The sequence below is a fragment of the Acanthisitta chloris genome, unplaced genomic scaffold, assembly GCF_000695815.1.
Source record: "Acanthisitta chloris isolate BGI_N310 unplaced genomic scaffold, ASM69581v1 scaffold1307, whole genome shotgun sequence".
NCBI classification, from domain to species: Eukaryota; Metazoa; Chordata; class Aves; order Passeriformes; family Acanthisittidae; genus Acanthisitta; species Acanthisitta chloris.
In genome coordinates this window covers 32,503-47,525 of record NW_008682955.1, presented here as the reverse complement: position 1 = coordinate 47,525, position 15,023 = coordinate 32,503, and the positions used below count along the sequence as shown (strand labels likewise).

The following is a 15,023-nucleotide window of genomic DNA, read 5'->3' as shown; positions in this document are numbered from 1 at the left end:
TCTATAATTTAATACCGAAAAGGTTAGACTATTAAAATATGTCAACAGTTTGCATATATTCTCAATACAAATTCAAATAAAATAACTGACTTTAACAAACATTTAAATTGCAAATCCTTTATTATTATAATTTCTTGTTTACAGAATTTACTGTCCTAGAGTTTTCCCACAGCTTGCATAAAACACCTCCTAAATTTCGTGTGATAATACTCTGGTAAGTGCTTTCAGAGTAGTCCAGAATTTTTCAGAACAGTTTAAAAAAACTGCCTAAATCAACACAGGGTTTTTATTAGCTTTTCAGAATCTTTGACTGAGTTTAACAATAGTAGTTAAGTGCAGATCATAGACTGCAGCACATAATCAAGTTGAGAGATGAATAAATGCTCAATTTTTCTACATGCAGAGGAATAGCACAGTAAATTGATATTACTGGCAAATTGGTCAGATTCTTAGTCAGGAACATGTTGCATCCTAAGGCAATATTTTTGGGAAAGTACACAATGTGTGAATTAGACTTTCCAGTACTGTAATATGCCTTTCTGGGAAAAAAAAATCCAGGAACTTTGCCAGAACTGGCATGAGATCATATTCAAATCTTAGTCATTGTTTTACAAACTGAACATCTTTGCAGTCAGGGTTGAATTTCTGTGATGTACTGGCACAAAACTAAACCATATTCATTCAGAGGCTGTGGCCAAAGAAAGGACACAGGAGAATCATACCATACCCTCCACGTCAGACTTTCAGAGAACACTCTCTCAAATTATAGACACTACAAGGAGCCCAACCCAGAGCCTGAACCATACCAGTTACTATCAAATTCCCCAGTTTCACCTAAGAAAATTGCAATGTCAAATAAAAAGACATTTAACTTGCATGGCCAGTATCTGGCCCAGAGGAAGACATTTACAATGCCAATATTTGGTATGCAAGTTGAAGTCTGAAACTGTTACTTAAGTTCACTAAGAAACTAGAAGAGACACCACCAATACATCCCCCAAAAGACATAGTTATGAGATATATGATAACTATATGATAAAGCCAATAAAATTAAATTCTTTCTCCATTCAGAACTTGCTAATTTATTAATGCTATGAATATGCATAGTACAGACAGCAAATATTTTCAAATTAAGTAATTATTTCACTTGGCAGCCCTATATTACCTAAATGTAAATTAACAATGCAAGAAACAACTGTATTTTCTATACTTACAAATAGAATTTTTCATCCCATACTGGATTCAAGTTTCCGAAAATAGTTTTAGTTCTCCTCCGGTTTTTGCCAACTTGCACAGTAACATATGGGTCACTTGAGCCAGTTTTGTCCTTAGCCTGTAAGCCCTGAGCACAAAGAACTGCAACAAAAGGAGAGAAATGTGCTTTAGCCCTAACAGCCTTTATTGCCAAGAAGTAAATGAGTGTGACAACAGCAACAGGAAACAAAGTCCTCAAAGTGAGGGCACCTGAAACAAAGCTGTGTGAATTATTTTCCCAGTGTCTCTAACTGGAGACTGACAAGGCTTGCCTAACTACCCTTCTGAACTGTATACAATTCTAAAATATAATTTAATAGAGTAATAAATGTAAAAAATCGCTACCGAGCACACAAAAAATATTCTTCACGCATAATTCAACTTCTCTTCTCAAACATTGATGTAATCAGCAGACCAAATAATGTAATATTGTTGTATAACTTGGCTAGAGTCTAATAATTCCCTAAAATTCCCCTCCCAATAAATAGTGACTTCCAAAATTTCTCCAAAGATCTAAATTAATGTTTCCAAAGCAAAACCTCCAATCAAAAAAAAAAAAAAAAAAAAAAAAAAAAAAAATCTGCCCTGTGCATTATGAAGCTAAACATGAGGGACATGGCTATGATTTGTCATTTGTTCTCGTGTGAGGTGAACCATGAGGATTTTCAGACTAATTTCTATGCTATCACAAAGAGGGTGACAGTTCAGATCAATTATCATTAACTGTTTATGTATTTGCTAGCCTTTCTGACAGTTAATGTGGGTGTATAATTAATGGATATGAATTTAGTGGCAAATATAAATACACACAATGTGATTTTCCATCATAATTCATAAATCTCAAAATCTCAGGAGAAAGCAGAACTGTCAAAAACAGCCTACCAAGCCCAGAGAACTGTAACTAAAACACTTGTTCTGGAACCTACCATCAACAGAGCTTGGTTTTGTTATTTTTCACATATTATTTAAAGCATCTCAGTGGTAACATTTAGTTAACATTCTCTAATGTCAATCATTTTGGATAATGAAGCTCCCTTGGTGTGCTCAGAAAAATGCTTACAGAAAACCAGCACCTTCATAGTCAGCAGATCAGCTCCTGGTGTGAGTTCAGTCATATGTGCTGACTTCAGTGAAAAAAGTAAGATTCTGCTACTCTTTTACACATCCAGTTTCTGAAAAAACTAACTCCTAGGAACAACCTAGCATATTTTTAAAATCATGGGGAAAGTTTTACAAGGCAAGGAAGTATTGCTCTCCTATTATGCAGAAGCATTAAGTGCCAGCCCAGAAAAAGTTTCCCAGAATTTTCAAGTTTTATGCATTATACTGGCCCGAACACAAAACAGCCTTCAGTGTCCTTTAGAGGTAAAACTAAAAGTAAACACATGAATTATATATGTCCCTAGTGCGTGGTGACAGTCCCAAAATTCAACAATTATTCTTTTGAGTTTCATACACCATCCCACATCCTTCAGAATAGCCTCCCATTTTCACTGAGGTTTTAATTCACAAACTGAAATGACAAAGTTGGAGGACCTGGAAATCTTTATGAGCAACCAGGTTAATGCAATTGGAAGCAATCTGGAGTATGTTTTGCATACACAGCATCATGCAGCATCAGCATCACTAAACTGGAACACACCCTTAGCAAGCAACATGAATGGATAATGAGTTTCAAACCAATGGGGTTTGGAATTGCAAGCTCAAGCGTTTTTAATCACTCAAAAACCTTTTTGTGAATTTTAACTCTTGCAGATAGTGGTAAAAAGCTCTTCATTAGCACAGGAGACTTTGGTAAGAGGTAGAGGAGATGCAACAAGACCATTTACTCATCTTCCTTCTCAAAGCAGTAGAAGGTAAATTGGTTTTGCAAACAGCTGTAACTAAAAACTCTTGCAGTTGGAGTGCTAAAAATTCAACTGTTTGCAGATGCATCAAGTAAGCAATTGAACAAACAGTTCCAGCTCTACTGATAGTAAATCTTTTTCTTGAACCAGGGGACTAGGAAAGAAAGAGCTCTTAGAACAAAGTAAATTACCTGTGATGGTTATTTTTGCCGACCATTTAGATGTTCCATCCAAAACACTTTGTTTTGCTGCCTTTGTATATTGTACAAAATCTTCTTTGGAAATATTAAACATTTCCTGGATCACTTCAAACACCTCTGGTCTATTTTTCTCTCTAATCTTCATTCTTTCCTTCATAGCACTAATAATATTCTGTGTTTTGTCTTCTGCACCATGTTTGGAACTTTTCTCAGCTGCTCCTGAAATGAGAGAAGGTCACTATTGTTATTAAAAAGTTATCTTACACCACTCATTTTAACCAATGACACATTTTCACGTGCTACAGGCATTGCTGAATTTTGGCTCATGTTGTCAAACACTGCTCAAAGGCTTGTGGCACTGTCACAATCATCATCATCAATATCACTAAGCAGCAATAAGTACTTTACCCTTCCAAAAACATCATCCAGCTATCCATCCTCAACTCCTGGGAGGATCAAAGTATTATTGTTCCATTTAAAGGGATAGTAAAAGAGACAAAATTATGTTGAACAATTTTCTGTGCAGTCAGAATTCAAGTATTTCAATACTGAAGAAGAACAGAATTCCTTCTTTGCAATACCATCAAACACCAATAAGTTCCTTGGAAGCAGTTTTTTATTAAGACACACTCAGCATGCAGTGGCTAAGAAGAAATTATCAACACATCTAAGGAGCTGGAAAGGGTTTGTTTTCTCTGGTGTTCAGTGTCTCTGAAGGTTTCTTAGCATATCAGAGGACAAAAGATATCTATATGTAGAGATATATAGCCAAGTGGGAAGGCAAAATGTTGTTAGATTGGAAAAGTGTGGGATGAGATACCAGATACCAGTGATTCCAGACTGTGAAAAGGATGAATTATATGGTTTCTTCAAGGTGTTTTCCATAGCTACTAAATCTTGAGAAATCTTGACAATCTCCTGATCAGAGTATCTAATTTTTTTGACTACAGAAGACCAAAGTTCTAGGGGTTAAAGATTTTCCACACTGAAAAGTTAGGAATTAGTAGAAATAGATGATATCGTGAAACCAAATACCACTTAAAGAATGCCCTAGTGATTCTGTCACAAAAGACATGATTGCTGAGCTGCCTGGAAAGCGTGACAGGTCACACTTAGAAGATGCAAGGAGGAACATTTTTCATTTTCTCTTCTTTTCTGCCCTTCCTTAAACAGTAAAAATGCAACATCATAACTGAATGATAAACCATGGACACAGTCTGAACGGCAATAATGCATTCCTGTTAAAAACCTTGTTGATGTTTGAGAAACTATAGATAAAATTGAAATATGTGTTAAAAATTCAACTTCCTTTAAGAAAATATCCTTCTGTTTATATTATTTATTGTAACTAATTTAACATCCTTTATAGCTGACAGTCTATCAACAACTCTTTTCATAGTGTATTGATCAAACTAATTAAGACAATATAATAACTTACATTGCACAGGAAGTTAACAAAGATCCTTTTACCCTAGGGTCTGATACAAACTCAACATGATTGAAATCAATTCTAATTTAATATTGCACCTAGTACTAGAAAGGGATATCTTGTTAAAGATGAGAAATCTAATGAAAGTACTACTAATTTTTTTAAACCTGATTTAGAACAAGGTTAGATATTGACCTTAAATAGCTTGAGATGTTAACTCACTTCTACAGTCTACATTAGCAATAATCACATATTTAAAAAAAATAAATCACAAGAGGCCAATACATCCTAGTGATTATGAGATGGCCAAAAGGATGACTGTGATAAAAATAACTAAAGTGAATCACATTCATTTCACTTTATGATACTGTTAGCATCAGCTTTCTCAGAAATAGAGATTTATCCAACTGCTCAATTTATATTTTCAGTGGAAAACAAAGTACATGAACCTCATTTTCAAAGCAGTATAATATTCAAACTCATTGAACAATTAATCTGTTGTGAAAAATATGACAGGATGCTCAAAAACATTTGCATACTAATGGGAAGAGCAGGATCCCTTAGGTGTGTTAAATATTTTATCTCCAGTTCGCCTTCTAGAGGTTTGCTCTTTCAAGACTCAGTGCACTCTTTTTAAACTGTTCACACCACAGATGACTGCCAATCCTATTTCTTCTTTGCAAGCTCTCTCTCAGACCTCACTTACATATCTGTAAAAATTCTTCAAAGACAACATGGTGCTCTGAACTGGTTTTTATGTTTGTTTTTTTTGTTGGGGCTGGTGGTATGGGCCAGGGAACCTCTGAGCTGAGTTTTTCTTCAGCTAAGTGAAAAGGAAGATGTAAGGGGCACTTTTACTTTGTTTGTCTTTTGTAACTTTTCAGTTTTATCCAGGATTCAACTCTTTCAGAAATGGATACACCTCTTATGCCACCTGCATGGTTGTGGCAACCTGAAAAACAGCTCAGGTCTTAGAATGTTAGCAGCAGCTTATTGTCTTCACAGTGGGATGGGTGGAACAGGAAGAAGCATGGTCAGCACATAAATATCATGTGAAAGTGTTTCAGCCCACAGGGAAAGGATTACTAATTTTGAGTGGTAATAACACATCAGCTCCTTATTGGAGGTCATGAAAACAGAAATACAGAGGTATTACACTCTTGTCTAGATGGCTTAAATGTTTTTCAGTATATGCAGTGACAAGAGATTTCCTCACTTTTAAGAAGCCTCTCAAAGAACAACCTCTCTAACCATTCTCTGCTATAAGAAATGAGGGATTAGATGCAGATTGTGAGAAATTTGTACCCCTGATATTGTCCAGGACATGATCTTGGATCTGGTTTTCCTCACATTGCTTTTATTACTGAGGAGAAATAGCTTTAGTAACAATTCCAGTTTGAACTGTGACTCTCTCAAACAGCAGAAATAGATTAAAATGCTACACTTTACATATGCTATCTTCCACAGACATCTCAGAAGTTTTTCTTTTCCACTGCAAATTTCAGTAGGAATGGAAAGACACAGACTTAACTACTTTTTTCTCCAACAAAAATGAATTCAGATCCTAGAGGTAAGATCTGAATAGTCTTTAAATCAGGGTTGACTGAATGCAAGATATCTCTTTAGAATGCACCATTGATCTGTGTTGTGCTGGACTTGTAGAGACAGAAATAAACGTCCTTGCCATATGAAACTTCTGATACAAAAAAACTTCCCCAGTGCCTCCAGTGTAATTCAACAGGGGACTGAATGGCAGGGAAGAACCAGGCTGAGAAGCCTGATGGAGGAGAGGGGGGTTTTCACATGTTTGGTGAGACAAGAACCACCCAACTAACACAAACAGAATGGTTCCTCCAAACAGAAAGATAGAATTACCATGCTCATAACCATTTTATCTTTGCAATATTTCATAGCAGTACTGTTAAAACAAGATACCCTGTATATTTCTCACTCAAGGAGCAAATAAATCTTGATTTTCTTAAATTCAAACTATTTCTGAAACAATGCATTAGAACAATCCTCTGTAATTCTGTTCAATCCTCCAAAAGAAAATGTCCCCTTCTGATGGAGTAAGTTTCAGCTGTGCTTTATTTCTAGACCATAATGTATGTAATTATGATAGGGGAATTCCCACAACCCTGTATAGAAGACTTGATAGTTATCTCTTTGCCACATAATATAATCAGCCTTTTCAAGGAGCAGCAAAAGTGAGTCCTAGGAGAGTAGCTCCAAATCCAGCAATAGCTCCTTGAATGATGTGCAGAAAGCAAGCTTCAACTAGATCCAGTGTGATCCATACCGATTTGGTTTGTGGCCCTCCTACAAGACTAATGCCAAGTTACATTTTGAGCATATCAGTATCAATTTGGTGCCTCTCCTCCGTATTTTCTTCCTCCTGTACATAAGCAGCACTAAACTACGTAAAATGCATAAGGGGAGAGGTAAAATTCAGGAAAGCAATTTCTACTTCTTACTTCCTCCATCAAGTTGGCAAAAGACTTGTACTTATCCTGTTGCCAGCAGAAGTACAATAATAATTCTTTTAACTCATTTGCATGTCTGTAAATCTAGGTAATATAAATCAAGTGATTTCCAGCTGAACTAGGGTGTCAAATGACTACTCAAACTAGAGAGATCAATGAGCTGATATGAAATTAATTATTATTTCTAGTCAGTCTTAGAACAAACCCAGAATGAAATGAGACAATTAGCCAATACGAGTGAACAGGAGCTGACATTCTGAAGACATATCTTCTTTGGTTTCTGTCCAAGTAACAGAGCTATTTGCAATTACTGAAGAAGCTGCTCACGAGTATCATCTTTATACACTTTTGAATACTCACTACCAACAGTTACATTAATGCTGTACAAGTTAATTCTGTAATAGTTGATTTTCAAAGCAAACATTCTTTTTTCACTTGTGAAACTATGTCAAAAGCTTAGCTGTCAAACACAACCTGGTTTCAGCCATAGTGAAGAATCACAATTAAGCACAGTTAAGCAGTTTGATTTAGAAATTCACCATTGATTTATGTTCCACGGGGTCAGTTGCTCTGGGAAATTTTGATTAGTTCCTGAACAGTATGAACCTTGAGAATCCATCCCTTGTGACAGCTACTCACGCAGAGAACACAGAGGGAAGAAGAAAGACCTGACTGAAATATCTATGTACTTTTCCTACACTTAGAAGCTGAGGAAAATATCAACAGTTAACAATGTGGAATAGTTCCAGACTTATAAAAGTCTCTTCCATTCCAAAATCAGAATGCCAGAAATTATGTAGGTCTTGATTTTCTATAGTTTAGAATCTTGTGTAATAATTATGTTACAATTTAAGTATGGTTTAAATGCATATTTTGAAGGAGACAGCATGGTGGCTGGAATCAATTTGGGCAAAGAAAAGCAAAGTTTTGGCCTTAATTCTAGTCCCAAAGGACTTCCCCTTACACATACATGGTTTGGTATTTTGAAGGGACAAGATCCTACTTGCTGTTTCATAATTTTATCTATTATATAGCACACTAATATGACTACACTAATAGTATGAATATTTTTTAGTCTTTCCTTTTACATTTTTTGTGTTCTGAGTTAAATAAAACAAAGAGGGTTTATATCATGCAATAAATCACTCTAGATATTGCCATAGGCTGTGGAAAGTAAATCATTCACTGATGTTACTAAGCATTATTTTGTTAACCAACTAGCAGCATTTGACAAGTTTCAAGGACGAAAGCAAAATTAACTGTAGGTATTTCATAAAGTTTCTGACTAGCTTCTCAACTGATGAAAACCAGCATGCCTTCACTGATTTTGTCTGATCTGGTCCTTCATTTCAGGATACATGTGAGTACACAACACAAAATCAAAAGGTGTGAAATATTACAACACTTTGGTTGTCAAGAAATACTCACTCTGCAAACAGTCAGCATTTAGGAGGTCTTGGCACTTGTCATGGCATTTGACACCACATTCAGTGCATCTCATGCCTTGTCTGGCTATGCCCCAAAGTAGACCTTCACATTCATAACAGTATGTGGGAGTTGTAGCTGTCCAAATTTCAAAGTTATGAGGTGTAGTTGATGATATTGGATAGATCAAAGCCTGCAATGTCTTCTTGAAGACATGCATTTTCTGTTGGGCAAGAAAAAAAAAATCAAGACTTCAGTTGAAGCATTGTTTAATACAAGTGAACTGTAGCTAAATTATATCATTTACACTTACAAAATATCAGAATATACATAAGAGTATGAACTAATTTGCCAAATACCAATTTACTCATTTTGCCTTACACTTTGAAGACAAAGAACCCTGGATGACTGTTTTGACTGACTACAGAAAGAGCAGAGTTAAACTGGAATCAAGATTGTCAATTAACTCAAAGTCATAAATACATATATATTATATTTTGAGGCAGAAATTTAAAAATTCATCAGCATCACGTTGGTGCATTTTAAGTAACTACCTAACACATTACTTCTGAATATTTAAATACTTCCTACAGGAACTTAGACACACTGCACAAAATGTACTTTCATTACATGCAGTGCTATCCTTTAATACTGAGTGGCTATATAAGCTCATAAAATAAAATTTTGGGGCTCCATTTTATCTGTATTCCTATAGCAGCATACTCACTATTTCCTTTTTAAGCATCAAGTTGCTTTTTACCCTAAAAAATAATCCCTACTTGTAAAAATCCACACCCATTTCTTGGACTGTTCTTGGGTTTATGTATCTGCATCTCTGCTTAAAAACATGGGATACATTCTGTTAGCAATAAATTGTCTGATAAAAATAAAATATTTTTGTGTGCATATCTGCATAACGTTGACAATCAGAGTCATCAATTAAATGACTTCTGCTACTGTGCGAAAACCATTACCATGTAGCCATAAATCTACTAATGCATAGGTTCAAGCATGAAAAATAACAAAAACAAATATAAAGTAGTTTAGACTGAAACAGCTCTTATTGAAGTTAATAGTTTCTTACTAAAAACAACATCCATCCTGTGAAGCCTGGCCAAATGCATATGGTCAGACACTTCTGAGAATACTGTAGAACTGAACTATGAAGAAAACTTGATACAGCAGGAAAGATTAAAATGAATAGTGAATTTCTCTCCAGGGTGCTTCTTCGCCTATCCTAATAATTTCCCTGAAAGCAAGCAAAGGTCTGCACTACTTTGATCTGGCAAACCCTAAGAAGGACATGCCCACCTAATTCTGGCAAATTCATCTCCACCATCTGCCTCCCATGTCACAGCTTACCAGCTACAGGGATGAGAAAAAACCCAACCCACCCCACTTAAAACAACCAAAAGTGAATTTATGCAGCCTAGTGAGGAATCAGGTTTCTCAGAAACCACCGAGTGTTTGAAGATTTCTTTGCAGATTAAACTCTCCCACTCCTGAATTCTAGCAGCCTCAGTACAAATCCTGCCCTTTCGCCCTGTTCAGCTTCACTGTTTTGCTGCAGTATAAATAATTTTAGAATTTTGCCTGCAACTTTTATCGTTTTCTGAAATGTCAGTAAGTAATGAAATGGCACAACAGGCCTGGAAATAAACATCTGAGGGTAAATGAAGTTTTCAGCTGAAAGACACAATTTGTAGATTGGTTTTGCTTCTGAACATGTTCTTTCCCCTGTTGTTAATAAAGCAAATTGCAAAGGAGAATTGTATTTATCTTACCATCTAGAGGCTTTCATTCTTATTACTTGTTGTTTAAATGCATCTGTTATACGAACTCACTGAGCTCTGGCCATGGCAACATTTAGCACTACTAATATATAGGAGAATTATTTAGTTATCTGCTTATCCTCTGAAGTGAAGTTTATTTTTGTCATATACTACGTGAGATACTTTTCAATGTCATCTATGGATTATTTTCACTAACTTGTAGCTCTGTCTCTTCATTCAGCAAAGCAATTAAATGAATGCTCAATTGAAAGCTTATGTTTAAATATCACACTGCTTAAAATATCTTTGGATCTGTGCCTGAGAACATACAAATGTACTGTGCCATGGATGTGTTGCACAAGGATCACACTGTCAGGTGGCAAAGCTCAAAGCCTTAACCTCAGGTTTTAATATTTTGAGCGAGTAGCATTTGATTTTTAATAAAAGGCATTAGTTCAAAGAATTTCCACACTGAATCTAATCAGCCAAATAACCAGCTCCCACCAGAGTCACCAATATCCCCTCCAGAAAAAGTTGAGGGAGAGTAAAAACCAGAAAAGCCTTAATCAGAGGAATAACTTGCCCAAAGGGGATGTTTTTTCTTAACTCTCATTGGTGACTGCATTTCTTCATCTGCATTTCACATCTTCATTTTGTGAAGAGTATCTGGAGAGTTCTTTTATGCCCAAAAATGTCTGTCGTTTATGTTTTAAAATCTTGCTCTACCCAGTTTAACGATGCCCTAGGTTATTAAGTTCAGCTGGCTACTTAGAGGCCAAGTAGAAAAGTCATCTTTTTCACTAAAATCCCTGTAAATTTAATCCATATTATTGTTACTTTCCCTTGTTTTAAATATCTTGCAAATGGCTTTACTGACTGTACTATTGCATTTATCCACAAAAGAGTACTCACTGCCCTTTGGTATGTTTAGTGAGGGCTGACATTAGACATGTTTCTCTTATTCACCTTTTCTCTGAACTGCCTTTTAACATTTTCTCATCAAATGAACTTTTATGTCTCTAAGTTACATTTGCTGTCTGCCTTTGGACCAACATTTTTATGTAAAGATTTCTAAGGAAATGGTTATTCCTGGTGCACAGTTTTTCATATGGCATGATTTGAATGGAGGCCGAAGGGTATAAAGGCATAAAAATACATTCAAATTATCTTTCCATTTCTCCTGAATCATAGTTCAGTAGTTTCTCATGGCTGACATCAAACATTGGAGAAATGTTTGTGCTTCGCATTTCACTGGGATTTGCTGCTTTCTTTTCAACCCCCTGAACAGCACCACTCAAGAATCTAAGTGCCATCCAAATTCTTTCTTGTCCTGCATTTGTTGTCAATTAATATTATCCAAAGTCAGAGCCTGGTAGTTTTCACAAGAAGGGAGGGATGTAAATGAATAGTTGCATTTGTATTAACTGTCATAAAAGGTAGTAATAGTTTTGTTTGTTTAGTAAACCATATGGAGTATCTTCAGGTCTTTTACTGAACCTAGCTATTTTTGTAGAAATTAAAACATGGATGAAAAATTTGGCATAAGTTTTTCTCTATAATTTTCCCTCAGCCTTTAACTTCTTCTTAGGATCTCATAGCTCTCCTTCATTCTACCAACATTTGTTGCTATTCTGAGATGGCAGAATAAATTTACTGATCCTACCAAAAGAACATTTCAAACAACAGCTGTTTCCAACCTCAGCAATCCATCCCTGAGCACCACCAAATTGTTACTTTATGATTACCATATAAGCACAGAAAGTTCACAATAAATCAGGTAAGACTGATGGATGTATGTATATTTGTGCTTTGGGTTTCAGTTCCCAGAGCACCTGTCAACATACTCTGTTCTTCCATTCTTCTACTATGCAGCATAACAACAGTCTAAGAAAAATTCAGTGCTTCATTTTTTTTTCAGTGTAGGATATATTTTTGAAGGCTATGTATGCAGTAGCAATTTCAGGAACACAAAATGGGCCTTTATTCCTTCAAATTAGTGCTTTTGCTTAGTTCAGCCATGTAAATCTTCTTGCATTACACTTTAAGGATTCCTAAAGAAAAAGACACCTGTTGTGGTTTTATTGCAAATAAATTTAATTTCCAAAATCTAAGTGAAGTCAGTAATGGAAAACCACAACACAGGTTTTACTAGCTAAGACAAAATTATTTTTCAAAGATTTCTGTGGTCACTGATATGATTTAAATGTTTCTTCTAGAAACATGTCTTTTTAGCAGGAGTTACCTTTAAAAAAAAAAAAAATCAAGTAATGACCCAGCCACCTATAAGGACTTGGAAAAAATATTGATCACAAAGAAACCTTCTTGCAGGGTCCTGTCATTCTAATTGCACTCATGGTGTGATGAAGAAAGAAAGATGCTGAAAGGTAAAGGATGGTACAGCTGGGCAAGTTAAAATAAAAGGCTTCCCCAAATAACAGTTTTGAAAAACAAAGGTTTCCTGCTTAGTCTCTTCTGACTGTCATGGATGTGAGTCATCAGAAGCAAACCTGGCCTTGTCACTGTGGATCAGGCAGCAAAGTCTGCTCAAGATCCCTGAAAGTTCCTACACAATAAATGGAATGCTTATACACGCAATGTCATCCAGCTTGGAGTGTTTAAGTCTGAAAATAAGTTTTAAACATCTTTGAACAAAAATCTCTCCATTTTTTTAATGTCTTAAACCTGTCAGTGAAAACACTTACCATTTCATCAGTGTTTATGGAGGTCCGGATGAGCATGGCCATGGAAATACCAGATTTTCGAGCAGCAAGTGTCTGTTTAAGGCAAATGCAAAATGGTTAAAAAGTATACTAGCAATGCTAGATGTTGAATCCAAAGGAAGACAAGTACTACTTGACTATGCTATGGGATTTAAGCAACACTGTAGAAGTTACAAAAACTTTTAGCTAATGTTTGCAGCCCACAATTTTTAAGGTTTGAGTACACAGAGGAAGTACACTTTCCATCATCATTACTGTTTCTTTCAGCAGTGCCTAGCTGAACTGCCATTTCTAATACAAAACCTGTTATTCAGAGGTTTGTGACTCAGTTTTTTTAAACCACAGGCTGTCACTGTTTTTCCGCTTTGCCAACCAAATTAATGTGGTACAAGGATAGGCATCCTGCCCTAATTTGGAAGCTGACTGTGCCTGCAGCAACATGGGAGATCATTTTGCAGTAGTCTTACGGTTCAAGTTGTCAGTCTGGATAATTTTTTGTAACTCACTGAGCATTTTTAAACTGAGTGTATGCATATAAAATGCTACTTGTCTTAAATAAAAAGACCTTGAGAAAACTTAGAGAATTATTTTCCTTAAAGACAATCTTAATTCAATACTATGAACAGCTATATGGAGGAATACTCCTGGTCTTGGAGGCAGGAAAAAATGGCTATAATTCTGTCTTAATCTGTCCTCATTTGGCCACATGAGGTTATTGGTAAATGAATGCCTCCTGGTTATGAAGACTATGTACTTGGCTGTAGAAACAACCCATTTGCTCTAGTACATACAAACAAAGGGACTCAAAATTAACTTTTTTTAATATACATTAAACAAGGAAATTTTATACTCATTATTGCAATACCCTGACATTTAAATAGGTCTTTGAGAGCTAAATAGTGACTATAATGATCAGAAGGAAAAAGACCCTAAGGAAATGAGTTCTGTGTGTTTTCCAAATAATATTTCAACTCAGAATATCACTTCTGCCATCAGTAGTCCTTTTGCCCTGATAGATACAATTTATTCCACTGTAAAAAATACCAACCATAACACTGTTATATTACTGTACTTCACTTGCAACATTGGTCTCATTCTTCCTTCCTCCTATTATAAATCATTCCAAGTGTGTCTGTATACTTGTGCTTTATCTCTGTTCCTCTGTCATCCAGTATCTGCTTTGTCATGCATTGCTGCCCTCGTAGTCTAGCAGTGTGCGGATGATCAATTATACCACCCACTAACCATAAGTCTGTTGCCTCTGTTGTGAGGATACAGATTTTCACCTAACTGTGAAATGGGTCTCTGTAATCCACCACTACAGAGCTATTACTGCAAAAGTTTCTGTGATATTTTGATATGACATTCTTATTTTTATGAAATACATATTAGGTCAGAAGCAATTTAGGCCATTATCAGCAAAGGAACTGTGTCATTAATCTTTGGATGAAGAGGCAATTCTAATTTCTTCCCACTTTATGATTTTAAAAACTGACATGTTTAAAATGGATTTTTATTTATAGATTTAGATATATTAAGACTGTTCAATTTTAATTTAAAATGTTCACTTTCCCTGATTCAATTTTCAATAAGTTTCTCTCAATAATTAAACTTGCAGACTGACACAAAATGATTAATCTTGTGAAACCAATTATAGGCTAAAAAGTCATCCTTTGTTTAATAACATTAACACTGGACTCATCACTGTCCTATTATAGTTAAGACCTGATACAAAGAACCCTCCTTTTTTTTCTTTTAACATTAGCAGTTTACTAACACTATGCCATTAATTGCCTATCACATTTTCCATTTCTGTTACCATGAAATAAATAATTCCTTTTGCTTCTCTGTGACCACGTTTTCATTCTATTTCTGTGAACGTGGGAAATTCCT

General features: G+C 35.5%; 1 protein-coding gene across 1 annotated transcript in view; it reads right to left on the bottom strand.

Moving 5' to 3' along the window:
* The window catches only part of UNC13C (unc-13 homolog C (C. elegans)), a 131,170-nt gene that overhangs the window by 86,104 nt on the left and 30,043 nt on the right, over positions 1 to 15,023 (bottom strand). The window contains exons 6-9 of the mRNA XM_009078702.1: positions 13,113 to 13,184; positions 8,642 to 8,861; positions 3,293 to 3,520; positions 1,215 to 1,356 (exon numbers count right to left, since the gene is read on the bottom strand). Of these exons, the coding sequence (XP_009076950.1) occupies positions 1,215 to 1,356; positions 3,293 to 3,520; positions 8,642 to 8,861; positions 13,113 to 13,184 (662 nt within the window). The remainder of the gene's footprint in view (positions 1 to 1,214; positions 1,357 to 3,292; positions 3,521 to 8,641; positions 8,862 to 13,112; positions 13,185 to 15,023) is intronic.